This window comes from Columba livia, chromosome 18 (genome assembly GCF_036013475.1).
Source record: "Columba livia isolate bColLiv1 breed racing homer chromosome 18, bColLiv1.pat.W.v2, whole genome shotgun sequence".
In the NCBI taxonomy this organism is placed as follows: Eukaryota; Metazoa; Chordata; class Aves; order Columbiformes; family Columbidae; genus Columba; species Columba livia.
This window is the reverse complement of record NC_088619.1, coordinates 13,800,012-13,824,039: the sequence shown is the minus strand read 5'-3', so window position 1 is coordinate 13,824,039 and position 24,028 is coordinate 13,800,012. Positions and strand designations below refer to the sequence as shown.

Genomic DNA, 24,028 nt, shown 5'->3' with positions numbered 1-24,028 from the left:
GTTAGAAATGGACCATAAACGCTGTAATCCAGAAGCCTGCAGCCTCCTGTCGGCTGTTGTGGTGCCCGAGGCCAAAAAGCGCCCGCGTGTGCTGACCCGCCCCGGCCGCTCGGGCCGCCCCGCCCGGCTCGGCCCCGGGCCCGCCCGCAGAGCGCCCGCAGCATGGAGCCGCAGCCCAGCAGCTTCCGCGGCCGGCGGGCCCTGGTGACCGGCGCCGGCAAAGGTGGGCGGGCGGCGGGGGGGGCGGGCGGCGCGGGGGGCCGGGGCTGACGCCGTGTCCCCGCAGGGATCGGGCGCGCCGTGGCCGTGGCGCTGAGCCGGGCCGGGGCCCGCGTCACCGCGCTGAGCCGCACCGCGGGGGACCTGGAGAGCCTGGCGAGAGAGGTACCGGGATCCCCGGACCGCCCTCCCCTCCCTCGGGCCGGCCCCCGGTAACCCCGCCGTGCCCCCCGCAGTGCCCCGGCATCGAGACCCTGTGCCTGGACCTGGCCGACTGGGACGCCACGGAGGCGGCGCTGAGCGCGGCGGGGCCGTTCGAGCTGCTGGTGAACAACGCGGCCGTGGCGCTGCTGCAGCCCTTCCTGGAGGTGACGCGGGCGGCCCTGCAGCGGTGAGTGCCCGGCGGGGGCCCGGCAGCGGTGGGGGCCCCGGCAGCGGTGAGTGCCCAGTGGGTGCCTGGGGGGCCCCGGCAGCGGTGAGTGCCCGGCGGGGGCCCGGTGGGTGCCCGGCAACCCCGGCCCCGCTCCCCGCCCGCGGGCTGAGCCTCAGAACGCGAGCGGCTGCGGCTGTGGCGGAGACACCGGTGTCTCGGGAAAAGCAGCGGCTGGTGCACAGTACCACACAACCCGACACGCTGTTAGAAACGCCTCCATGGTTTGTTGGTTGTTACTGCTCATGTCTGCTCTCTCTTTTTCCCGTCTTTTCATACTTCACATAATCACCTTTCACCCTGTAACCATCAAAAGGAAACCAAGTGAAACACTGACGCTATTCCACACAGTTAATGAGTAGCCAGAACCTGCAGTTTCGTGTCTGAGATGGTGGTGTGCACACACCATCCGGCCCACGCAGTACAGAAGAGCCTCTTGCTGTTAACCGAGCTCAGAGCTTCCAGTCTAGCTCCAGCTCAAGCCTCTGCTAAACTGAAAGGCAGGTGTCTAAGACAATTCAGATAAAGCCAGGTAAGGGAGCATAAAACTGTCACATCACAAAATTAAACTCGCTTACTGCAATAACATGACATCTTTTCTCTCAAGAGATCTGTAGCTCCAGGTGGGCATAAGCTCTAGGATACAGCTTATGGTGTTTCCCTCTGAGAAGATGGGTCATGCTTTGTTCCAACATTAAAAAGGGCTACTGTGAGCCTGTAAAAAAGGATTAATTTGTGACTAGAATATAAAAGGTATGGAGTCTACTAAGACCATTCTGCAAAACGAGTAGGTTAAAAAAACCTCAGCAAGGAAGGGCTTTGTGGCAAATAGAAAAAAAAAACCAAACTGCTTCTACCTGTCTTACAGCAGATTTGCTATTTTAAAGCCCTGTGGAGGGTTTGATTGACCGAAGCCTTGTCACTGGCTGAGGCCTGGGGCTGTTTAACCTTTAACAGAGGAACGCCAGGAGCCTGCTAAAGAACAGAGGCCTGCTGGAGCCAGGACGGTGCACGAGGCGCCACCAGGCACCAGGCTGACTGCCCGACACCCACCGCCCTTCGCTGGCAGCGGGATGACGGTCCCACGGGCCCGCCTGGCATTTCTGGGTTCTGGAGGACTACCAGTACTCCTGAGACACCAGCAGCACGTCCGCTGCTGCCTCCCAAAACAAATCCTCCCTGGCCTGGGCTACAAGCGCTGTAACTTAACTTTTGTTTATTTGTAGGTCTCTTGATGTGAACCTTGGGGCTGTGCTTCATGTTTCCCAGGTGAGGAAGAACTGTCACTGCAGTTGTCTCCAAGAACATTGGTGACTAAGTTGTTCTGCACGGCAGAGATAAGTGCCCCCTGTGGGGCTAAAGGGACTGAAGCCCAAGTCAGCCCCTCCACTCTTGCTTTGATTCTCTTGTAAGCGGGAGGCAGCGAGGATTTCTTCCTCTGGATGTTTTTACTCTTTTGGCCACCACAGTAGCCCAGCAAGATTCCTGCTGAATGAAACAATGATTTCTCCTGGTACAATTGTGGCATCCCTTTTTCTTTTTCCCTTCCCTCCCCCAGATTGTTGCTCGGCAGATGATTGCCCAGGGGGTGCGGGGTGCTATTGTAAATGTCTCTAGCCAGGCCTCCCAGCGTGCTCTGTGGGATCATGCTGTTTACTGTAAGTATGTCTAGCTGTAGCAGTGCCCCGCTCCTTTTGGATGAGCTGGAGACACGGCCACCGAGCTGCTGGCTGCCGGTTCTGGGCAGTGAAATCCTTGCGTGTGTTCTAGATCAGCGCTAAGCACTTAAATGCCTCTGTTCTTCCTTTGTCTTGAAGGTTCCACAAAAAGTGCTTTGGATATGCTGAGCAAGGTAATGGCACTGGAATTGGGACCCCACAAGGTAGGATTCCTTCTGAGATAAAGTGTGAAAGCTGAACCTGAGCATTTCCTCTCAGAGCAGCCTGGTTAGATTGCTTGTTGCTTTTGTCCCAGATTAGGGTGAACACTGTGAACCCCACCGTGGTTATGACTGACATGGGGAGAATTAACTGGAGTGACCCTCAGAAATCTGCTGCCATGATTAATCGGATTCCTCTGGGAAAGTTTGCAGGTCAGTGGTGTAGCTTTGTTGCCAGGCTGGGCTCTTTTGTTCCCTCTAATTAACATCACAGCGATAGGGACCTTGCTGCTTTTGTGGGCAAGGTCACAACTCTGCTGAAGGGCTGTGGTTGAATTCCTAAACACTTCATGAGGACGGGGTGAGAATCAACCTTATCTCTCCTCTTCCACAGCCTTCTCAGGACAAGTGACATGCACTTGGTTTACTGTTCATAAATACGACTGGGAGGGGAGCATAGGAGCTTGCTGTGAACTAAATATTGTTTGATCACAACAAGGACTTTTTGATGTCCAGCTCTCAGCCACGCTGTCCTGTACACTGCATCAAGCACAGTCTGGGGGCAGAAATATTTCCCTGCTGCAGTGACATGTAGGGGTCAAAGACATACCTTTTGGGATGCTTGCTTTTCTAGCACAATTTGAGGGGGGCATCGGATGTTCTCTGTTTGATTCCAGAGGTGGATGATGTGGTGAACAGCATACTCTTCCTGCTGAGTGACAAGAGTGCTATGACAACGGGCAGCTCACTGATGGTTGATGGGGGATTTCTTGTCTCCTAAGATGACACCCGCATTTCACACCTGGCCTGCATTCTCATACTAGTACTGCATAGATGTAAACTGGATAGAAAACAATGACACAGACCCAGTCTTGCTGGAGAAGAGGAACCTGTATGAGAAGTGAGGCAGAAAATTACCTTTAGAAGGCTGCTATATAGTAAAGCTCACATACGCTGTCATGAAGAATGTTTATTGCACCAAATAAGGTTTTATCTTGTCACTCTACATGATGATTAGAAATCAGACCTGTCTTTCTTCCAACCCTATTCCCCCCACAACCCTTCAGAAGCTCTCCCTGTTCTGTCCGAATCCATAGAGCCCACCTGCACTTCCAATGGGAAGGGAAAGAAGTTAGCAGACTCCTCATTGCTTCCTTTGCTGTTCTTAGTAAAAAACAAAACAAAACAAAACAGGGGCAACAACCACAGTCCTGCTCTGCAGAGACTGGATTTGGGGGGGAGGCCCTGCTAAAGACTGATGGGGGGAGCAGCACCATGGTGTCCTAGGGTGTGCACACCCAGAGGCAAATACATCAACTGCACAGAGCTGTTTCGCTGAGTTTGGCTAGTATCCAATAAAGCACCTAATGATTAGTTCTTCAGCTCGTATCTCATTTACTTCGACCCCTTCCAGGCTGGTTATGATTTAACAGTCTCAGGCACGTATCTGCTAGAGCACCAGTTTGTTAACCATTAGCCGCAGCAGACGAGGCAAGGAGACCCTATTGCTCTCCCAGCTGCTCTTGTCTTTCGGCACCGTTCCTGTCCTCCCTGCTCCCACAAGGATCTTCACCACCTGTTTCACCTGCAAGTTGAAACCAGGTGTTTCTGGGACAGGATGGATGTCTCAGCCCTGTCATCGTGGAGTTCAGGAGAGCCAAAGCAGCCTGTTGCCCCAAGGAGCTACCTTGCCTTCCCCATTGTACCTCCCCGGGGACTGTACAGTCCCCAACTAGTCTCCTGCCCCCACTGCCCCTTCACATCAACACTGACGTTAAATCAAAGAGACATTTAAAAAACACTGACTTCGTACATGATGAAGGGCCCTACACATTCCAGCCCCCTCCAGAAACACCCAGCTAATATGCAATCTGTCAGAGGACGACAACATGCTGAGCCAGCGCCTAGGCCACAGCCCTCAAAACATGGTACACTTTTTGCCGGGCTTCTTCACAGGCGGTGGGCAGAGCACAGCCCGGATGGCTTCATCAAACACCGTCTTCAAGCCCCGCTGCGTCAGGGCAGAGCATTCGAGGTACTTTACCGACCCTAAGGGAAAGAGAGCTCCAGCTCAAGCACTCCAGTCCTAGCAGGACGTACTGCCCCTCACCCACTCCAAACCAAAAAGCTCAGTGCCATGGAGATCTGCCAGCACACCAGACTCACCGATCTCCCGAGCCATGGCCAGACCTTGGGGGTAGGTGATGGGGGCCAGTTTCTTATCACGTAACCTTTCAATGGTGTCCTTATCATCCCTCAAGTCCAGCTTGGTGCCCACCAGGATGATGGGTGTATTTGGGCAATGGTGTCGGACCTCAGGGTACCACTGAAAAGGAGAGGCACGATAAGAACAGTAGCTACAGCAGTAGATGCAACCGTAAGGATGCATTTACTGTTAGGAACAAGGTTTTTACTACTATCCGATATAATGGCAACGCCTAAATAGGATACTTCTGCCTACAGTTCTGAGGATACTCTGCAGAAAGAGATTGATGCAGATGTAATAATGAAGGCACCGAGACATGGAATCATGACAGACAGCACCAGCCAACTCTGCGCACGGTACTTCCCTTAGCTGCCTTTTAGCTTCTAAGACATCTCTTCTTTAAGATGCAAATTTGAAAAGGCAAAAACTTAGCCAAAGAAGTAATGAATAAAACGTAAGCCCCTCTTCATCAAGCCTGCAGACTGTGACCTTCTCTTATCGAAATGTGACTGCTAGAAATGTTGGGCTTGTAGGTGTTGCTGGGCAGGGCAGGGCAGGGGACTTCACTGGTTCCTCCCACTGTTTCACCTAGGAGAATACTTTACCTTAGCTCTGACATTCTCAAAGGAGGCCGGACTCACAAGGGAGAAGCAGATCAAGAAAACATCCTGTGTGGAAACAAGAGGGTCAGCTGTGTAGAAAGAAACAGGTAGAGATAATGGAGGGAGGGTGGAGAGGGAGCCTTACAGAGGACAACCTCCTCCCACAATCAAGGACTGTGTCTCTAAGAAGTCTTTCCCCACTAAGGCTGCTAAACTAATTCAGAGAGGGAAGGAATGAACTTGATTGTATGACTTTGTCGTCTTGTGTAACACTGGGCGCTGCACGTTAAGAGCCTGCGGCCACAAATACCTTAACAGTGCTGAGCGCGCCACCCCATGTACGGGCCCCTGGGAACTGCTGCAGCCAGGGAAACGCTCCTCGCGCAGCCCGACGCTGAGCTGTGCCACCGAGAGGGAACGGGAACACGGAACGTGGCTCGGCACAGCGGGCCCACGCCATCCCTTGCACCTGAGCCTCCCGGTGGCACACAGAACTGTTCAAACACCATTAAGAAGTAGGGATGAGACCCAGATTTTCCTCAAAGGAAAGGAGTCTGCTGTCCTTGGGAGCCTCCCTATCCCCAAAAGGGAGCAGTTACAAGCCACTCCAAGCTCAGCACTCACCGTCTGTGGATAGGAAAGAGGCCGCAGTCGGTCATAATCCTCCTGCCCTGCTGTGTCCCAGAGGCCTAGGTTCACTGGCTTTCCATCTACCATGACATTGGCAGAATAGTTATCAAACCTGCCAAGGAAGAGTCCTCATCAGTAACAATCTTCTTGTGACCCACGCATCTCTTCACATGGAACCCAGGGCAGTGAATCAGGAGAGGACACTGCAACACAGTTCCAGAGGGGACAGTCTGCCCTCCTCACATCCCACTGGCACTGTCTTCCCATGCGAAGTTTATAGGCCGATGTGGAACAGCCTCTCCTCACCTACAGAACCAGCTTTTACAGATATGTGCATACAGAGCAAAAACCAACTGAAACCCAAAGCCATCACTCACACGGTGGGGATGTATTCTCCAGGAAAGGCATTCGTGGTGTAACTGATCAGCAAGCAGGTCTTCCCGACAGCTCTGCAGAGGACCAGAGAGACAAGCATAAAGAAAAATACGGCAGAAGACATTGCAAACTCACCCTTTCCCCACCAAAAAAATGAGTTAGGTAAAAAGTTATTGTATGAAAAAACCAACCTGTAGAAGGCTGGAACGCCCCAGGTGTCAGGGACCAGGCCTGCGCTCACAACGTGCTCCTTGCCTGGGCACTCACCTGGCCCTGCTCTCTCCCACTCGTTTCCCCACCCATTCAGCCTCAGCAAACAATCAGGCAAAACCACATTTGTTCCAGGAACCAAAAGAGAGGAAATAAATTAGGGTTCTGTGCTAGGCTCAACACATCCATAATTATCTAGCAAAACAGGTGAACAGCGAGTTGAAAAAACATGCAGCAACACAAGAATTATTCAAGCTCCTGAGATACAGGAGTTCAGTGTTGGTAAACTTAGGAGTCCCAGAAGTGTAAAAAACCTGTGAAAGTTGTGAAGTGCAGAGAACCTTCCAGAGAAACGGACTGTGAGTGCCAGGGAAAGCTGTCTGCTAGGAGCCTGGGTGAAGCTGAACAGCCAGCAGCGATGGGAATCCTCTACCCAGTTCCGCGACTGGAGCGGCACAAGGGAAGGCTTCAGGAATAAGCAAGAGACCCCAGAGGACCCTGCGGTCCCTCATCAGGACGAGCCAGAGCACGGTGAGGACCACTGCGGTGGGGCACCCCGCTCTCCCCACAGACCAGGCCCCCTCTTGGGGAACAGGGACCGACCACTGAGCAGCCCAGCCTTCCTCCTGAGCCGCAACCTCCCTACCAAAGCAGGAAGTCACACAATTCACAAAAAGCACACGTATCTATGATCGAAGTGGTTTGGTATCCAAGTTCACTTAGTCTCTGCACTGCCAATTTGGTCTTAAGGCACAAGACCGGCCTGCAAACCTTCAGCTGAAGTCTTTTTCCAACAGGCCAAGCTCCCTTGTTGCTCTCCCCACCGTGACAAGGCTGTGCTGTATTGGGGGGTGTCTCCTTCTCCTGCACCTCTCCTTAGACTCCACGGGCTACAACCTGCAAGGCCTTCGAATTGAGGGCGTATGCGAGGGGGTGGCACGCACGGGAGAGCGGACAGAGCAGCCCCTGCCTAAGGCCAGTTCACGTTCAGTTCTCCGTACCTCAGCTCCGTGTTTGCTGTGGTATTCAGAAAAACAAACAGGAAGTATGAGGAAAAACACGCAAGACAAGCTAGGAAAAGTTACGAAGCACCATAAATCTACTGCATGCCTGCATTTCGCATACAGATGTGCTCCCAGAAAAAAAAGACACATAGGAAAAGCCTAAAGAGCAAGAATGATGATGAGAGGCACACGGTAAAACCAGGAACAGCAACATGTTTCACCTTGGAACACAAACAACAAAAGGAGATACGAGAGAAACCTGCAAACCTCAAGATTTTTAGTGAGGACTTTGTGATGAATCGCGCTTTTATGTCAAAAAACAGCGAAACACAGGCACCTAATACAATAACGAGGAGAAGGTTTACAGCCCCGGAAAAGCAGGTGTTTGTTTTCCAGACACTACAGCCCCAGATGCGGAACTGCTGAGAGACGCAGACCCAAGTTCCCGAGCTGCGGAGGGAGCGGGAGGCGCCGGGCGGGGCCGCGGCCGCACCAGGCCCGACCTGCGCCGGCGGAGCCGCCCGGCCCGGCCTCGCCGCCGCCCCCGCGGCCCCGAGCCGCCGCCCGGCCCGTCCCTCCGCGGCCGGGACACCGCGGCCGGGCGGGGCAGCCTCGCCGCGCTCCCGCCCGCCCCGCCCGGGCCCCGCGGCGCTTCAGGCCGGGCCGGGCCGGGCCCCAGCGCCGCGCCTCCCGCTGGCGGAGCCGGCTCCCCCGGGCCGCGGGGCGGGGCCGCGCCGGGCCCTCCCTCCCGTCCCTCGGCGGCGCGGGGCCGGGCCCGCTTTGTGCGGGGCCGCGGAGGGCCGAGGCGGCCGCCGCGCACTCACCCGTCGCCCACCACCACACACTTGATCGCCTGCATCTGCCCGCGATGGCGGCGCCGCGCTCCGCCGCAGTGACAGCCCGCGCGGGCGGGGCCGAGCCGAGCCGAGCCGAGCGCGGCCGAGCCCTGCGGCGGGGGCGGGGCCAGCCCCGCGCCGGCCCCGCCCCGCGCCAGCCCCGCCCCGCCCCGCGCGCCGGTAGCGCCGCGTCCCGGGGCCCGGCCGGAGGAGAAAGGCGCGAGCGGCGCGCTCCTCCCGCCGCTCTGCAGCACGCGGCCTCCCCTCCGCCTCCCCCCGCGGCTGCTGCCGGTACCGGCCGACGGGCCCCGCGCGGGGCCGCTCCCGCACCGCACGGCCGCTCCCGCACCGCACGGCCGCTCCCGCACCGCACGGCCGCCTGCGGAAGGATGAAGCTTCAACATCTGCTTGCACCGTAGCTGCAGATTTCACGTTCACCTGCCGAGGAGCACAGGTGCAGCAGCGGCGGCGCTGCAGGATGACCACCGGATCCCTCCCCCGTTCCACGAGCTCTGCCAGAACACAGATAGAACAGCAGGCTTCACCTTCCCCTCTCCTGCTGCGCTACAGAGCGCCCAGCACCCGCCAGCACTGGCCCTTCTCCTCTCCTTGTGCCTTCGCTGTTACTTGAGTTCAGAACCATGATCTGTAGACATACTCGGCTTACCCACCTTTAACAGCCTTTCAGCTCCGGGACCGGGCGGCAGGACCTACACAGCAGTGGGCCCCTCCATCCATCCATGGTCCAGTGTCACAGCAAAATACAAAAGCTTTTTCTTAAAAAAGCGGAGCAAAACCCAATATGAAAAATCACAAACACAAACCAACCAGTCTGCACAGAGAGTTTCATTTTCCAGTTGCCTCTCAAAACATGCACCACAAGTTCATTTTCCCCAGCACAGACTCCTGCAGGAACTCAGCTCTCCCCGATTCAGACCCTTGCACCCATTCCCATTCTGCACGCCACACGGGGACGTGTGCTGCCGGGAAAAGGAAGCTCCTTCTGCCCTCTGTGCTCTCTGCCCAGCAGCACCGCTGCTCTCCCGGACACAGAAACCGGCACTGGGCTCCCAACAAGCCAGCAGGACACTTTCGCCATTTGTCACAGCAGAACGAAACCCTGTTGCGTTCTGGCCACAAGAACTCCGGCCAGGGGCCGCAGTTCACAGCGAGGAAGCACAGACGCTGACCCCCCCGGCCCCCGCTCTGCAAACCGCAGCCAAAGCCCAGCTGTCCAGCCGCCGCGCAGCCGATTCCGCAGGTAACGGACGGCTACCTCCCGCCCGTCGCCACAGCCACCAGCGCGGAGGGCAGGCCGAGGAGCCCACGCGAGCCCTGCCAGACTCTGCTGCCGCCTGTGAGCACTGGTGGGTAAGATCTGGTGTTTCAGCAGCTTTGGTTTCCCACGAGCACAGTGAATGTCTCCCACCTACAGGGACCTGCAAACACTGCTGCCCATCATTTATCAGGTTTCACTGTGAAGATCCAAACAAATACTGCAGAATGACCACAGTCCAGGGAATGTACAGCTCCCTGGTAACAACTGGTGCTGTATAAAAGGACACAGAAACGCTTCACGTGCTGTAGCAGCGCAGGGCAGGGGCTCCACATCATGACCTCAGACCCACGAGCCTCTATCCCAGCCCTGGATGGTTGTTTCCTCCTCTCCTTTATGGGGTCGGGAATAAGATTTCTGAAGAGCAAGAGCAATTATTTTTGCAAGCCTCTGTGTCACCCCACTATGACAAAACTATCCCGCTCGGAAAGACGGGGCTGTACCTGAGCTGCTCACCCTCTTCCTGACAGCAGGCACCTGGGTTCTTTAAGCCAAGCGCTCATCTCCTAGAGCTGTGGGCTCCTAAGGGGGAGCCCTGCACATACGCCATGATGGCGTTCTGCAAGAACCTTGCTCGCTGGGCCTCTTCTTCCCTCATCCTGGAGATGTCAGCCTCTTTCATTCTCAGCTTCTCCAGCAGCACAGAGATTTCAGCTTCCTTGTCCAGCAGTGCCTCACGGTGGTTACTTGATTGGGCTGTGAAAGAAGAGCAGCAGTAAAGAAAATTAGGGTGCCCCTAGAATAAACAGGAACATGCTACAGGCACAGCCAAAACGACAGAAGCAGGACAGCCAACAGGCACCCAAGAAAAGCTGCATGAGAAAACGTGACAGGTTTTGCACAGACAAGATGTTCCACTTCACTGTGCAGGAAATCCAAACATTTTGCTTGCTGTGCAGCTTCGAGCAGTTATCGAAGCCTTGGTTTCTATAAAATGACAAGAATCCCTGCAAATGCACCGGGAGGGAGGGTGCAGTTCACAGCCACAGGCGCAGCCTGTAGGCACAGCCCAGTTCCAGGCCCGCTGTAGGGTACCGCAGCATTACCATCCGAGAAGCACCAAAGGATCCATCACCTTTCAGCTGTCTCTCCAGGGCTGCAATCTTCTCTCTCAGCCCTTCCTGTGCTGCGCGTTCAGCCTGCAGGTGCCCGACCTGCTCCTGTAATTCCGCTTTCACTTTATTCACCTCTGTCACTTTCTCCTCTTCTTTACTGTTCAGGTCCTGACACACAAAGACAAATCCATGAACAACCAAACAACTTCAGCAACGTGTTCCACCCCTGTGGTGACCGCATCTCTACTCCAGCCCAAATTACCTGCTGAAGTTCCTCAAGCCGCCTCCTGAGTCCGTCAGCATGCAGGCTCAACTGACTGGCTTTGGCTTGGGCCTCAGCAACCATTTGTTTCTGCTTAAGGCAGCAGTGCTGAGCTTCATCCCGCGACTCAGTCACCAGCCGCAGCTTCTCTTCTAGGTGTTCTAGTCGTTGCTGCTATAAGACACAAAGGAAAATGAAAGTACATCAGTCCCATTCCATTCCTGCAGAGGGATTCTCCCCTTTTTGTTCCCAACACAGTGAGGAACCCCTGGTTGAGTCAACTGGCACTGAAGAACAAGCACAGGACTGAGCCCTGATAGACACGTCATCTCCCCCATGCATTCAGAAGTGAATCCGAGCTGCTTTCTGCTGCCAGGGATCACATTCTGACGGAGACACTGCAAAGCACCACTCGAGTGCTGAGAAACAGAGGCAAATCCCTGGTAGAAGCACCGACACCAGCACCAGCGCTGACAACCACTGCTGTGCTCCCTTCCTCCACGTCCCCACGGCCCCGACACGCCGCTGCGCACAGCCCCGCAACTGCCGTGTCCCGTACAGACGCACGTGGCAGCTTTTACATGTTTGTAACTCGGTAAAGTATCTCCTCTTGTGATGTTACATGTAAGTAAACATTCCAACAGTTGTTCTCTTTCACAGGCTGTTGACTTTATTACCATTTTCACGAAGTTCAATTCTAAAGTGACTTTTTCATCCAGCAGCAGTAGCCAGCTGCAGAAATTCCCCTGAGCCCAGAGAAGCAGGAGCAGCCCACGAAAGCTGCTGTCAAACGGGAGGACTGACATCTGATGGGTAGCTTCAAAAGCTGCAACTGAGCTGAAATCTGCTACGACAATACCTGTATCAATTCTGTCACTGATGGGAAGTACGGAGCAAGTGGGGATAGCTGGTCACATTCTGGAGACAATTCAAAGCAGACTTTTCAGGACTCCTTCCATAGAAATCACATTATTTGCAGGCCAGTGAAACCCAGAGCGGGGAGTTACTCATCAGTTCCCCAAGACAAAAGCAGAGGCCGGGCGGCCGTTCCCACTGCCTCCACGGCCAGGTCTGGTCTCACCTCCTCCAGCCGCGCCTGATTCCGGACTTTGATCAGCTCCTCCTCCGCCTGGCCGCGCTCCGCGAGTGCCGCTGCTCTGACTCGGCTCAGCTCCTGGCGCAGAAACGTGAACCATCACTCCAGAGAAGCGCAACACTGACCAGAAAACACGGGCAGCTTCCAACTGCCGGCTACGAGTGATGCAGCCGCACCCCCCAGGGCAGGAAGACAAAGCCCGGCCAAGCACTGTCTCACCCCGAGGCTGCCATCTAAACTCAGTGAGAATTCCAGTTACATGAGTGCGAGCAATGGGTGAAGTTTTCCAAAGACAGGGGAATAGGAGAGGGCAGCGCTGGATCCAGCTGGGGGAACAGATGTGGAGGAATATGCTACACTAGTTGAGACCACGTGGAAAACCAGTGAAGTCAAATCCTGGTGAGAATCTAACCGTGATCAACAGCAACTTGATTTTTGTCCAAGCACAACCTACAAGTTTCGCTGTGGAACCTTCTCCTTTCTCAGTCCAAAACAGTAAAAATTACTCCAGCTGGCAAACCGCTGTTTTCTGTTCCTCCCTACAGCACACGACGATCTTTACGCAGGTGAGCAACGAAGACTCCACAAAGCTCTCCTGGCAGCTTTCTCCTGCCACCACTACCCAAGCATCCCAACGCGACCGGAGCGCCTGTTCTCACCTCCTCCAGAGCCATCCTGATGGTCTCCAGCCGCTGGATCCTGTCCTGCATGGAGCGTTCACTGCTCTCCATGTGCTGCGTCATATGATCCACCTGCAAAGCAGCAGAAACCGCTTCAGCACGTGCCAGGAAAGCACTCCCGTCCGCAGGCACAGCAGCACGGCCACGCGGCACCACTGAGAGCATCCTCTCCTGCACCCACCCGCCGCCGAAGAACAACTCCTGCCTCCCTCAGAGCGCCACCAGGACAGTGTCCTACAGAATCTGCCCTCTAGAAAGCGGGAACTCTAGACAGAGATCCCTTGCAGGCCAAGATGAAAGATACAGAGTCCCAGCTCTCATCTTCAAGTGGTATGAAACACCAGGAATTCGTTTTCTACTTGTAATGTTGCTGAAATCTTGCTGGCCTACATCTTTGCTAACAAGTTTTCAAAATCTTCAGAGACATCTATTGGTATAGTTTTATTTTTGAGAGATTCCACACCTCAATAAACACTCCAAAGAGAGCTGGTCACAGCCTCTTGTCCTGTCCACACTCGGACAAAATTCCCCTAAAACATAACAGAGAAGGAACTAGCAGGCTGAGCCCTGTTGAAGGACTGGTTGTATCGAGTACGTATGTCTCAGTTTCCTCCACTAACGCACCCGTATTTCAGTAAGCACGCCAAGACCGTGTATTCACAATTACCCCTCTGCACGGTATGGCTGGCACAAGGGCCAGACTCTGAGCCCCCTCTGCAAACCGCACACCCCTGTGGCCCACGCTCCTGCAAGCGGCCAGATCCTACCAGCTGGCAGAACGTCTGTGACCCCTCCAGCTTGTAGGAACGCCCTACTGCTCCCACAGCACGCCCGAGCCCCCTGATTTCTAAACTCGTTTAAAGCAGCTGACAGCCAACAACGGCTTCCAGTGGCGCCTGTATGTCAGGACCAAAGAGACTAACGTCAGGATGCTGCAGAAACTCCCTTCTCACCTCTTTTAACCGAAGGGCCTCCATGTCTTCAAGACTTTGTTTAAATCTTCTCTTCTCTGCTTCCAGGCGTTCTGCAGGTTAAAAGCAGGCGTATCACAACTGTGACATCCCTGCTAGCGGGCTCTATTTCATACTATACCACAAACTCCTCCACCCCGTCTCCCTTGCAACACCAGCCACGGGCGTCCCCGAGCCGGGTCTGCCCCCCCGCGCACCCTCAGCCTGCGCCGCCCGCAGCTTCAGCTCTGCTGTCGTGTTGGTCAAGTCTTGTTTCACCTGGAACAGCTGATCCTGCTGGGCTTTGCACTTCTTCTCCAACTCATCTACCTACAAGGAAATCACCACAACGGATTTTCTTCTCCTGCTCGCAGAGAAAATTTGCTGTACAGAACAACTGGCAGAAACAGGAAGATCAGAGTAGAGGACATACATACAGAGCAGAAGTGAACGATGTCCAAGTCCCACTCCTCAGTCTTGGACTTGCTTTCCTACCTGGCTTCTTAGGAGCAGATTTTTCTCACTGGCAGCAGACAAGTCACGCAGAAGCTTGTTTTCCCGATCAACGCCCTCCTGCAAAGGGAATCGAAATTAAGAACCTGTACTCAACTTCATTCCTGCACTGCCAACCTACTCCAACTAATGCTACACCCAGCTAAGTCCAGCCTACCCCATAAACACCACTGCTCCTCTCCACATACAGCACTCACCTCATTTACACAATAATTTTTGTGGTGGCAGCTGTTGTTAAGCCACTAGTGGTAAAAAAATCACGCGTGCCTATCCCACCCAGCATCCCCCAGGCTACTCAAAGCAGGGGTTGCCTGGAACCTTGCTCTCAAACCTCACTGGGGCTTCTCCAGCTCACCTGCTCCTGCTGCTGGAGCTCCGTGAAGTGGCGCTCGGCCGCGCTGCTGTGCTCCTGTTGTGTAGCCCTCAGCAGCTCTCCCAGGTCGTGCACCTTCTGCTCAGACAGAGCCAGGGCAGCTTCGGTCATCTGCAGCCTGCACAGAGACATGCCCTCCAGAACCCCTTCCAGGGGAGGTGCTCGGTGAGCTCTGCACGCCCCGCGGTGCAAGTGTCACCACGCACCTGGCAGGGAGTGAAATCAAGCTACCGACACAAGGCATTTTTGCCCCTGGGAAAAGGAGATCACTGCTCTCCGGCCTCAGCGGCCCCTGCACGCCGAGAGCCCTGCGCCTGCTCATGGCCACTGCCCTGCTCCCCAAGAGCCCTGTGCCTGCTCATGGCCGCTGCCCTGCTCCCCAAGAGCCCTGCGCCTGCTCATGGCCGCTGCCCTGCTCCCCAAGAGCCCTGCGCCTGCTCAGAGCCACTGCCCTGCTCCCCAAGAGCCCTGCGCCTGCTCAGAGCCACTGCCCTGCTCCCCAAGAGCCCTGCGCCTGCTCAGAGCCACTGCCCTGCTCCCCAAGAGCCCTGCGCCTGCTCATGGCCGCTGCCCTGCTCCCCAAGAGCCCTGCGTCTGCTCAGAGCCACTGCCCTGCTCCCCAAGAGCCCTGCGTCTGCTCAGAGCCACTGCCCTGCTCCCCAAGAGCCCTGCGCCTGCTCATGGCCACTGCCCTGCTCCCCAAGAGCCCTGCGCCTGCTCATGGCCGCTGCCCTGCTCCCCAAGAGCCCTGCGCCTGCTCATGGCCGCTGCCCTGCTCCCCAAGAGCCCTGCGCCTGCTCATGGCCGCTGCCCTGCTCCCCAAGAGCCCTGCGCCTGCTCATGGCCGCTGCCCTGCTCCCCAAGAGCCCTGCGTCTGCTCATGGCCGCTGCCCTGCTCCCCAAGAGCCCTGCGTCTGCTCAGAGCCGCTGCCCTGCTCCCCAAGAGCCCTGCGTCTGCTCAGAGCCGCTGCCCTGCTCCCCAAGAGCCCTGCGTCTGCTCAGAGCCGCTGCCCTGCTCCCCAAGAGCCCTGCGTCTGCTCAGAGCCGCTGCCCTGCTCCCCAAGAGCCCTGCGTCTGCTCAGAGCCGCTGCCCTGCTCCCCAAGAGCCCTGCGTCTGCTCAGAGCCATTGCCCTGCTCCCCAAGAGCCCTGCGCCTGCTCGGAGCCACTGCCCTGCTCCCCAGCGCCTTCTCCCTGTGCTGTCTCCCACGAGCTGTTTCCTCTGCCCGGGCCCCTCTGGGATTTGCCCGCTCTCGCAGGAGAACAAAGCTCGATATTTCATAATATACCACTGGTAGGTCGTTTAAAATTAGGTACAGAATTTTAAACACGGGTAGCAGAAGTGATTTGCTTGCACTGTACACAAGGGACATGTCCACAGTGGGGCTGGGCGTAAGGAAACTGCCTTCACCTGGCAGAACCGAACAGGCCAGGCTCAGCGTTCGAATTCTAACCCCTGTGATGTGCATATGGCTCTACACAGTCTGACACAGCTTTTGGGCAGCTTCGCCTCATTGTTCCCAAGCACAGAATCTTGCTGGTTGGGTTCCTGCATATCTGCAACAGTTCTCAGAAGACACTTCAGCTGCAGGGGAAGCAGGTACAGAGTCCTGCAGGCTGTAACTGCGCCAGGAACGTGCCTTAGCCCATCCCTGACATGTTTGCTTTTTCTTTTCGTCCCCTGTAATTCACTTGCTCTCACACCAATGCACTGTAATTGTACTTAAAAACAGGCTACACATCTAGCATGGCAAACCCAAAGGCCTGATCTGACCGTAACTTCTGGATACTACTGCAGAACTAAGTCAAACAGTAAGGGAGCTGCTCCACAAGGTCATCCCCGTTCCCAACAGCTCTGCTCAGCACTGCCCATACAGCACGGACCAGCACAGGACAGGGTTTTTCTCCACCGTACTTGGCTTTCAGTGAATTCATAATAGAGTGCTGCTCGTCCAATGCTTCCTGCAGCTGGCTGACTTGTGTTGCAGACATCCTGCATTTGGGGGAAAAAGACAAAAAAAGGGTCAGTAATTTCCACCAGGAAACGGAGAGGGCTCAGTTCTGCTGTCAAAGAACAGAAAGCACTCAGAGATTCAGCTCACCTGCCACTCCTGGCTATTTCTTCTCTCTGCTTGTCTATAGTGTCCATCAAATCCAGAAACTGTGAACAAGGCAAACACCAGTGAGAAAATTCACTGCTCGAAGCACTTACATTTCTCACCTTTCTGTTCCTAGTGACAGCTGAACACAGGCCAGGCCACTCTGCGGAAAGCAGCAACCAGCAGGGTGAGTGGGTTCACCAGCACACCTCACTGACGCCCTCAGCTACAGGGACTCTGCACCATTCGGTGTCAGAAGGACAGAAACTCTCATTTCTTGGTTTTTACCACTTGGAAAACACCAAACCAGTTGCAAAAGAACAACCGAAAGCATGAATATGGGTGAAAAATCATTAAAACTACCCCAGAATGCCAGGTGAACATGTTCAGCAGGGTATGTGCCCGTACCTGTACTGTCACGGATCTGATTCCGGGGCAACCTGTCTCAGAGGAAGGACCCGGTTTACTCAGCCACGTGCTCACCCATAAAGATGGACATGCAGCTCCAGGTGCACAATAACCCTGTCACCGGCTGTTTCATGGGGACATCAAGGGAAAGCACGGGATTCCAGCTGCCCCATTTGAACTACCAACATGTAAGATTGCTGACCTGCCTGGTCTTCTCATCCTTCAGACTCAAAACCTCCTTGCTGAGTATGTGCGTTCGGTTCTGGGTCTCACTCAAGATAGTCTCACGTTCCTGGTTGTGATCCATGGCTTGTTCTGATGCAGAAAGAGCAGAAGAAAACGGGCACGTTTTGAAAGCAACAGAACAGCAAGCGCTGCTGGACGCGGCAGCACGCGGCTGCCGCGGCTGCCAGAAGCACCAGGCCAGCGGCCCTTCTCAGGCTGGCCCGTGCTCACGCCCCAGACACGAGGCGGGTGGAATGGAAAAGCGCAGCGTGTGCGGGGTAACCACCACCCCGCCACAGGAGAGCACTCGGCTCTGCTGCGCCTGGGACACAGGACACGCTGCATCGGCCGTGTCCAAACTTGGCTACTCAGAGGCAAGCCAGAACCCCAAGTTCTCTCACACTAACGTGCCACAGTCATCTCCAATTCAATCCCTATTATTTTTCTCCTCTTGCTGCTAGAAGCGACGCCTCCAATCTGATCAGCCCTCATTCAGAGACGAGAGAAAGCAGCGCAGGGCACTGTGTGAATGCCACCGAGAGAAGGGGCAGCGCTCCCCTGGAGCAGCGAGTGCCCTGCACCTCTGGAGCGGGGAGGGAGCTGCTAACTCTTACCCATGCAACAGGTAATACTTACCCACTGCTTTCAGGATGTCACTAGGAACGTTGTTCCCAGCCAGCTCCAGCCTCTTCAGGGTCTTGTTGCTGTGCAGGCAGTTCAGCAAAGCTCGGCCACCCAGAAGCCCAATATTATTCCAACGCAAATCTATACAGAAAGCAAACTTTCACCCCAGCAGTCACACATCTGCTGGAAAACACAGCTCAGGAGGAACTCTACTGCCCATCCACCTACAAGCACGGCTGACTAATCCGCGCTGGCCTCAGCACAAGCACAGGTGGGCACTGCCTCCCTTTTCAAGATGAGTGAGAGGGAGGGAAAACGACAGACACAGCAGGAAGGACAAAGATGAATTTTAAGGGCAGTAAAGCACAGGAAGCCTCTACAGTTTGAAAGGTACACAAGTCTGCCCCTCACAATTTCATCTCGTGAGCCTTCCTTCCTCAACTATGATTTGTGGACAAGAAAGAACTGGCAGCAAGAGCTACATTGTCCTGAATGAAATTCTGGCAAAACTCCTTCCTAAGGAAAAGCAAGGGTGAAGTAAGTCTCCCAGCCCGGCATGAGCCAGGCAACAGCACCCACAAATGGGAATTAAGCCGCTCCCTCCTCCACTAAGGGCTGTTCTGCTCCAAGCACGATCTTCATCTGCAGGTTTGGTTCCAGAGATTCCAGTTACAGCTCCCACTCTCCAAAGGCCACGGGACTGTCACCTCTACTCCCTGCACAAAGCCTGCAAAGTGCTCCAGGCTGACAGGAACCGGGAACGAACAGGAACAGGGACCAGCTGGCAGAGATCGCGGCAGGCTGCAGCGAGCCTGACGATACACACGTGTGTGCACGCAGATGTAGGGGTGGCAACGGAGCAGTCGCTCTTACCCAGCTCCTGAAGGCTGGAGTTGTGTTTCAGTGCCATGGCCAGCTCCCCGGCCCCTTGATGGTTGATCTGGTTATTGCGCAGATCGAGCCGCTGCAGAGAGCTGTTTGCTCCCAGGCCTTGGCAGAAAAAGGAGAAGCCCTCCTCCCACACGCCAAGGCTGTTCCATTCCAAGATCAGGCTGGGGAAAATCAGACAGAATTGGAGCTCATGGAGTAAACGGACAGTTGCAAGAGCTCGAATGATACCTGGACCACAGGACCCCCTTGGACACCCCTGACAGAGATGCAGTTTCAGAGAGCAGGGTGCTGCAAGGGCCCTGCATCCTCCGGAGGGCACCTCTGCTCCCCACTCCTTCGCTTGCCCTGTTCCTCATAAGAAACTGCACCACTTGACGTTCCGTTCCTCCTACCCCAACAGGAAACAGCCTCAACCCTTTTCTAATGTTGTGCTCCATCCGGCAGGAATAGCAGAAAGACAGATAGATGCAATTTCTTACCTCCTGATGGATTTGTTCTGCCTAAGAAGTTTTCCCAAAGCCTCAGCTCCCACGGTTCGCAAGTTATTTCCCTGAAACAGAAGTGCCAGGCGATCAGCAGGGAACTGCCCCGGCGCAGCCATCCCACAAACACCACCAGCCGCACCCCAAGGTGCAGCCAAGCACCGAGAACAAGAGCTTTACAGAAGTACACGTCTTGTAGAACAACCCCGCAACAGGACTGTCTATTTCTAACTCTGACTAAGCTTGGGTTCCTATTTCCTTCCCCATCCATCTTAATTTTGTTTGAACAGACTCACCTTCAAATCCAAAGCCTTGACTGTGGTGTTGGAGCAAAGACCATGCAGCAGAAGTTTTGCACCTGAGCAGACAAAACAAAGGAGAGTTATTGATTTCGCAGGTGTAACCCTGCCCGTGCCTCCTTTTAAACAGCCAGCCCAGGGACAGGGCTGTGACCAAACACACGGCTGGTACACAGCTGCTGCTGCTGGAAAGCGGGAGCCTGCACTTCTACAGCAGGACGTTGTTTTCTGTGTTCTCAGAGAAAGAAGCGCCTGGGCAGAGAACCGCACGGAGCTCCCGCTGGCAGCTCCATTCTCTCTCTGTGCCCGAGAGAATCCCCATCGCTGGATGCGACCATCTGGTGCCTGGATCCGGCAGGTCACCATCCGCATCCTCCGGCACCAGCAGCCGCCAGGCTCGTCCGTTTCGGGCCAGCAGCGGCCGCCGCGCTCCGCAGAGCGGCGGGAGCTCACCCGCCCGAACCGCGAACGCTCCTTCTCCAGCCACTGGGCCCCGCTCCGCCGGCCCAGCCCGTCCCGCCCGCCCGCCGCCGCTGGCCGGGCCGGCTCACCCTCCTCGCTCAGGCCGCAGTCGCCCAGCGCCAGCTCGGTGACGGGCGCGGCGCCGGGCAGCAGCCGGGCCAGCGCCCCGCACGTCTCCAGCGACAGGCCCTGCGCCGCCAGGTCCAGGCGGCCCCGCGCCCCGCCGAGCTCCCGCAGCCGCCGCAGCACCGGCTCCTGCGGCGCCGCGCACAGCCGCGCGTAGCCCCGCCGGAACTCCTCCATGGCCGCTCCGGCCGCCACCGGAACGGCCGGGCCGCCGCCCCGCCCCTGCGCGCGCTTCCGGGAGGCGGCGCCGGCCGCGCGCGCCATGGAGGAGCGGGACACCCGCGGCGGCTTCGGGAAGGTGCGGCGGGGCCGGGGGGCGGCGCGGGCGAACCGGCGGGCGAACCGCCGCTCACCCGCTCTTCTTCCCCGCGCAGGACACGGTGGACCGGCTGCTCCGCCGGCACTTCCGCGACCGGAGGACTCGAGGTACCGGGGCGGCGGGCGGGCCGGGCTGGGCCGGGCCGGGCCCGGCCCCCTCCCTCCCTGAGCGTTTCGCCGTTGCAGTTAACGGCGACGCGCTGCTGCTGATGGCGGAGATGCTGAAGGTCTTTGTCCGAGGTGAGCACGGAGCGGCCGGGCCCAGGGCCAGCCTGAGCCGGGATGGGGCCCGGTGCCGGCCCGGGGGTCCCTCCGCCCCGCCGGGCCCCGCGCCCCGCCCCGAGCACCCCGCCGGGCCCCGGCCCCTCCCGCCGCAGCCGTGACCGCGCTCCCGGCCCTTCCTCACGGTTGTCCCGCAGAGGCGGCGGCGCGGGCGGCGCGGCAGGCGCAGGCGGAGGAGCTGCGGACCGTGGACATGGAGCATGTGGAGAAGGTGCTGCCGCAGCTGGTGCGTCCGGGGCCCGCGGGGCGGGTGCGGGGCTGGCGCTCCCGGGACGGGACGGGGCTGGGCGCGCGGGTGCGGGGCTGGGCGCGCGGGTGCGGGGCTGGGCGCGCGGGTGCGGGGCTGGCGCTCCCGGGACGGGGCTGGGCGCGCGGGTGCGGGGCTGGGCGCGCGGGTGCGGGGCTGGGCGCGGGGCTGGGCGCGCGGGTGCGGGGCTGGGCGCGCGGGTGCGGGGCTGGGCGCGCGGGTGCGGGGCTGGCGCTCCGCGGAGGTGCCGGCACACAGGTGCGCTCAGGGGCTGCTGCTCTCTCCTCCCAGCTGCTGGATTTCTAGAGGGCTGGTGAAGCAGAAGATCCCAGCCCCACCGTGAGCGCCCGGCTCCAGGAAGAACAGTCTCAGCTTTTTCCTTCTCTGCCATTGTGCTCCTGTTTCCTCCCTCCTTCACCAGGACGACAAAGCCTCAGGCAACTGTGCTCTCAGATGCTATTTTTGACAAGCGGCTGGCACATGCTTTATTTTGGTCGGCCAAGTGTGTAACTGGTTTCCATCTTGCTCTTTAATTCCTTTACCAGTAGCGTGTACTTCACAGCACGGGGAGATGCTGTTGCTTCCTCAGCTAATGCGAGAAACAGGTACTGCTGCTGCTTCACAGAGATGCATGGAAAGATTAACGGCTGGAAATGTCATCCAAACGTCAGGCTCTCAGCACCTCAGCAGGCAGCTGCAGCAGGGACTTTAGGTCCAGCTCCAAGCCTGTCTAATGAATAGGTTGTTAACAAGAGTTCAGTCACAGGCTCTTGCCAAAAGCAGGTAACTGATCTTTATTTTATAAATAAACAGTGTCTGTCCCTCACTACATTCCAGTATTTCTCCAGGGCTGTGACATCAAAGAATGCTTGAAAGCTTTTAACCATTTGATATTCTCCTCAGAAGCTGCTTCCCCTCTGCTATAAATTTGTTCTCACAAACATCAATAAATTAAAACCGAGTCTCCCTCCCTTGTGTAGGCTCTTTGCTGCAATTAATCATCGAAAGTCAAGTTGCTTCAAAGGCTTGCAACGTTTCCCCCGTACCCACCCTCTTCTCTCAGTCTTTGTAGGCCGAAAGGAAAAAGGACAGAATAACAAACAGCATGTGTGAGAATCCCACATCACGGGCCAGCCTGGCCCCGCAGCCAGCGGGGCGGCCGGGGGCAGCTGTGAAATCAGAAACCTTCCACACGCAGGCAGGACCCGCACCGCTGAGCGGCTTTGTTGGGAAATCCAGCGCGCCGCGCAACAAGCGGCTGGCGGCGGCTCAGGAGCGGCGCGCGCTGCCGCGGGCCGGCTGCGCTCTGGGATCGGCCGCTGCGGCCGGTCCCCGTGCAGAGGCAGAGGCTCCGCGGGGCGCCGTGCTCCTCCAGCCCAGGGCCGTCGGGGTCATCACTTGGGTCACCAGCCGCTCGGAAACTCCCACTAAACCCACAATTTAATACACATTCTTTGTGATGACAGTACCAGCCTAAGGAGTGCACCGTCCCCTGCACTGCAGCCTCTTTGCCAAGACAGCTGTTTGTGCAGCTGTACAATGAAACGCATCAAGGAACTGACCTAGTTCAGCCTCCAGCCCCACAACCATATGGTAAAAAAGACAACAGCAAAAAAATGCAAGTAATACTGCCTTTGAATGCCCAAACCCCAGCTAGTACAGCACAAGCGATACAGAAACAAATCCCGCTCAGCAGGTATCTGCACATATTGTTCTGTGGCAAGGTAGGAATCCTTGTAGGAACTACCTCAGTGACCAGCCTGCAGTTTTCAGTAGCGGGACATCCTGCCCCTCCTACAGAATTCACTCCCTTCTTGCCTTCTCCAGCTTTCAAATCCTCATCTCCCTCCATTCCAACTCCTACTGACACATCTCCCAAAGCTGCTGCCCTAAAAAGGCTCGAGTTCCCTGACACAAGCATTCTTGACTGAAGAGGACGCTGACGTGGATGCCTGTAGTACCGCGGTACTTTAACAGCAACAGCAGTTCAAACTGTTCTTTGCATTGGCAAAGGAGAATAAGACCTCTGGTCTAGCTGTTGAAAGTACCAATTTTTCATCCTGAATAAGTAGATTAAATTGGGTTCAATGTGTGGCCGAGTTACACAAGGGACAAGCACGGGCAGAACTGACAGGAGCTGCACGCAGCAGTTTGAAGCCTCCCAGTCCTCACCCCTGCACTGAACCCGTAAAACTGCCACAGTAGTAACGATACTGCGGCTTGTAGCCCTAAACTCTTCCTTCTGTTTTCCCGTATCAGGTACTTGCAGGTGACAGCTATGGTGCCAGCTCTTTGTCAAAACTGGTGGAGTCAAACCAGCTCACCAAATCAGTAACGTTTGATGTTGCCTGCGCTCTTCAGAAAGTCAGAGTAGTGCATCCGAAAGCACAGCCCAGCGTCCGCCCAAGCAGACTGCTGCTGTCCGCCGTGACCCTCCACGAGCGCTGTCCGTCCTGCGTGAACTCAGCAGAGCAGCTCTGGCTACCGGGTACCTCCGACTTGTGGGGACAGAGCGACCCCGACACAGCACCTGAACCGAGACACAGTCCGTCCTACGGAGTGCAGGCTCAGCCCACGCTGCATCCACTGAAGCAATAAACTTTAAACATTATGTTAGTGGGTTTTGTTCCACTGTAGTGGGTCTCTAAGCCTGGCAGAGCCAGAAGGGCCCGCTCTGTGCATGAGGGGCTCAGAGCAGCAGCTGTGCGCCGTGCTGCTGCGTTCCCCAGCGGCCACACGCGTTCCCTGTTTATGTTTGGGCGTTCTATAAGAAATCAATCAACACTTTTGCTAAAGCATTTTGCTCCCTCCACTTTGAGTCTCCTTTTTCCTCTTCCACCTTTCTTTCATGCCTCCCCCTCCCTCTGAGTTTCTTCAAAGCATCTGGGAGCATTTGGTAGTAATTAGACC

General features: G+C 56.4%; 4 protein-coding genes across 16 annotated transcripts; 2 read left to right on the top strand and 2 right to left on the bottom strand.

The window, feature by feature from the left end:
• Positions 1-17: 17 nt before the first annotated feature.
• On the top strand, positions 18-3,910 carry DCXR (dicarbonyl and L-xylulose reductase). The gene is made up of 8 exons (XM_065034293.1): positions 18-223; positions 287-384; positions 456-610; positions 1,876-1,918; positions 2,208-2,307; positions 2,467-2,531; positions 2,624-2,741; positions 3,206-3,910. The coding sequence occupies exons 1-8, from the start codon at positions 163-165 to the stop codon at positions 3,307-3,309; spliced, it is 744 nt and encodes a 247-aa protein (XP_064890365.1). The 5' UTR covers positions 18-162; the 3' UTR covers positions 3,310-3,910.
• On the bottom strand, positions 3,481-8,535 carry RAC3 (Rac family small GTPase 3). Of its 2 annotated transcripts, none has more exons than XM_065034277.1 (6): positions 8,380-8,535; positions 6,344-6,415; positions 5,961-6,078; positions 5,340-5,402; positions 4,695-4,854; positions 3,481-4,577 (listed from the first exon to the last, which is right to left on the bottom strand). In XM_065034277.1, exons 1-6 carry the CDS (start codon positions 8,412-8,414, stop codon positions 4,447-4,449), a joined length of 579 nt encoding a protein of 192 aa, XP_064890349.1. In that variant the 5' UTR covers positions 8,415-8,535; the 3' UTR covers positions 3,481-4,446. The 2 variants fall into 2 exon arrangements, with proteins under 2 accessions (XP_064890349.1, XP_064890350.1); XM_065034278.1 differs by lacking the exon at positions 8,380-8,535 and adding an exon at positions 7,823-7,847.
• LRRC45 (leucine rich repeat containing 45) lies at positions 6,363-20,458 on the bottom strand. 6 transcript variants are annotated; one of them, XR_010466871.1, is made up of 18 exons: positions 20,235-20,458; positions 19,681-19,742; positions 19,382-19,452; positions 18,885-19,063; positions 18,024-18,152; positions 17,365-17,477; positions 16,758-16,816; positions 16,571-16,648; positions 14,639-14,774; positions 14,266-14,343; positions 13,989-14,100; positions 13,774-13,844; positions 12,800-12,892; positions 12,126-12,218; positions 11,045-11,218; positions 10,803-10,950; positions 10,171-10,423; positions 6,363-6,415 (listed from the first exon to the last, which is right to left on the bottom strand). XR_010466871.1 is itself a non-coding variant. In XM_065034207.1 (18 exons), the coding sequence occupies exons 1-17, from the start codon at positions 20,446-20,448 to the stop codon at positions 10,227-10,229; spliced, it is 2,007 nt and encodes a 668-aa protein (XP_064890279.1). In that variant the 5' UTR covers positions 20,449-20,458; the 3' UTR covers positions 6,363-6,415; positions 10,184-10,226. The 6 variants fall into 6 exon arrangements, 4 of the variants coding, with proteins under 4 accessions (XP_064890279.1, XP_064890278.1, XP_064890277.1 ...); XM_065034207.1 differs by having other exon boundaries at positions 10,184-10,423; XR_010466870.1 differs by lacking the exon at positions 6,363-6,415 and adding an exon at positions 9,223-10,084.
• On the top strand, positions 20,436-23,930 carry LOC110363205 (centromere protein X-like). Of its 7 annotated transcripts, none has more exons than XR_010466898.1 (6): positions 20,447-20,569; positions 20,646-20,697; positions 20,776-20,829; positions 21,009-21,097; positions 21,410-21,901; positions 23,378-23,930. XR_010466898.1 is itself a non-coding variant. In XM_065034311.1 (5 exons), exons 1-5 carry the CDS (start codon positions 20,447-20,449, stop codon positions 21,422-21,424), a joined length of 333 nt encoding a protein of 110 aa, XP_064890383.1. In that variant the 3' UTR covers positions 21,425-22,084. The 7 variants fall into 7 exon arrangements, 2 of the variants coding, with proteins under 2 accessions (XP_064890385.1, XP_064890383.1); XR_010466899.1 differs by lacking the exon at positions 23,378-23,930 and having other exon boundaries at positions 21,410-21,555; positions 21,664-22,084; XM_065034311.1 differs by lacking the exon at positions 23,378-23,930 and having other exon boundaries at positions 21,410-22,084.
• Positions 23,931-24,028: the final 98 nt, after the last annotated feature.

Bases quoted from the DNA above. Each gene is read 5' to 3' on its own strand.
- LRRC45 (XM_065034207.1), bottom strand. From the start codon at position 20,448: ATGGAGGAGTTCCGGCGGGGCTACGCGCGGCTGTGCGCGGCGCCGCAG. The intron at 19,453-19,680 runs GTGAGTCTGTTC...CTTCTGTTTCAG, and splicing joins TCAAGGCTTTGGATTTGAAG to GGAAATAACTTGCGAACCGT. The intron at 18,153-18,884 runs GTAAGAGCGACT...CTTTCTGTATAG, and splicing joins CTCCAGCCTTCAGGAGCTGG to ATTTGCGTTGGAATAATATT.
- LOC110363205 (XM_065034313.1), top strand. From the start codon at position 20,447: ATGGCCGCTCCGGCCGCCACCGGAACGGCCGGGCCGCCGCCCCGCCCC. The intron at 20,570-20,645 runs GTGCGGCGGGGC...TTCCCCGCGCAG, and splicing joins CCCGCGGCGGCTTCGGGAAG to GACACGGTGGACCGGCTGCT. The intron at 20,830-21,409 runs GTGAGCACGGAG...CTCTCCTCCCAG, and splicing joins GCTGAAGGTCTTTGTCCGAG to CTGCTGGATTTCTAGAGGGC.
- DCXR (XM_065034293.1), top strand. From the start codon at position 163: ATGGAGCCGCAGCCCAGCAGCTTCCGCGGCCGGCGGGCCCTGGTGACC. The intron at 224-286 runs GTGGGCGGGCGG...GTGTCCCCGCAG, and splicing joins GGTGACCGGCGCCGGCAAAG to GGATCGGGCGCGCCGTGGCC. The intron at 385-455 runs GTACCGGGATCC...TGCCCCCCGCAG, and splicing joins TGGAGAGCCTGGCGAGAGAG to TGCCCCGGCATCGAGACCCT.
- RAC3 (XM_065034277.1), bottom strand. From the start codon at position 8,414: ATGCAGGCGATCAAGTGTGTGGTGGTGGGCGACGG. The intron at 6,416-8,379 runs GTGAGTGCGCGG...GGTCCTCTGCAG, and splicing joins TGTGTGGTGGTGGGCGACGG to AGCTGTCGGGAAGACCTGCT. The intron at 4,855-5,339 runs GTAAAGTATTCT...TCTCCTTTTCAG, and splicing joins TTGAGAATGTCAGAGCTAAG to TGGTACCCTGAGGTCCGACA.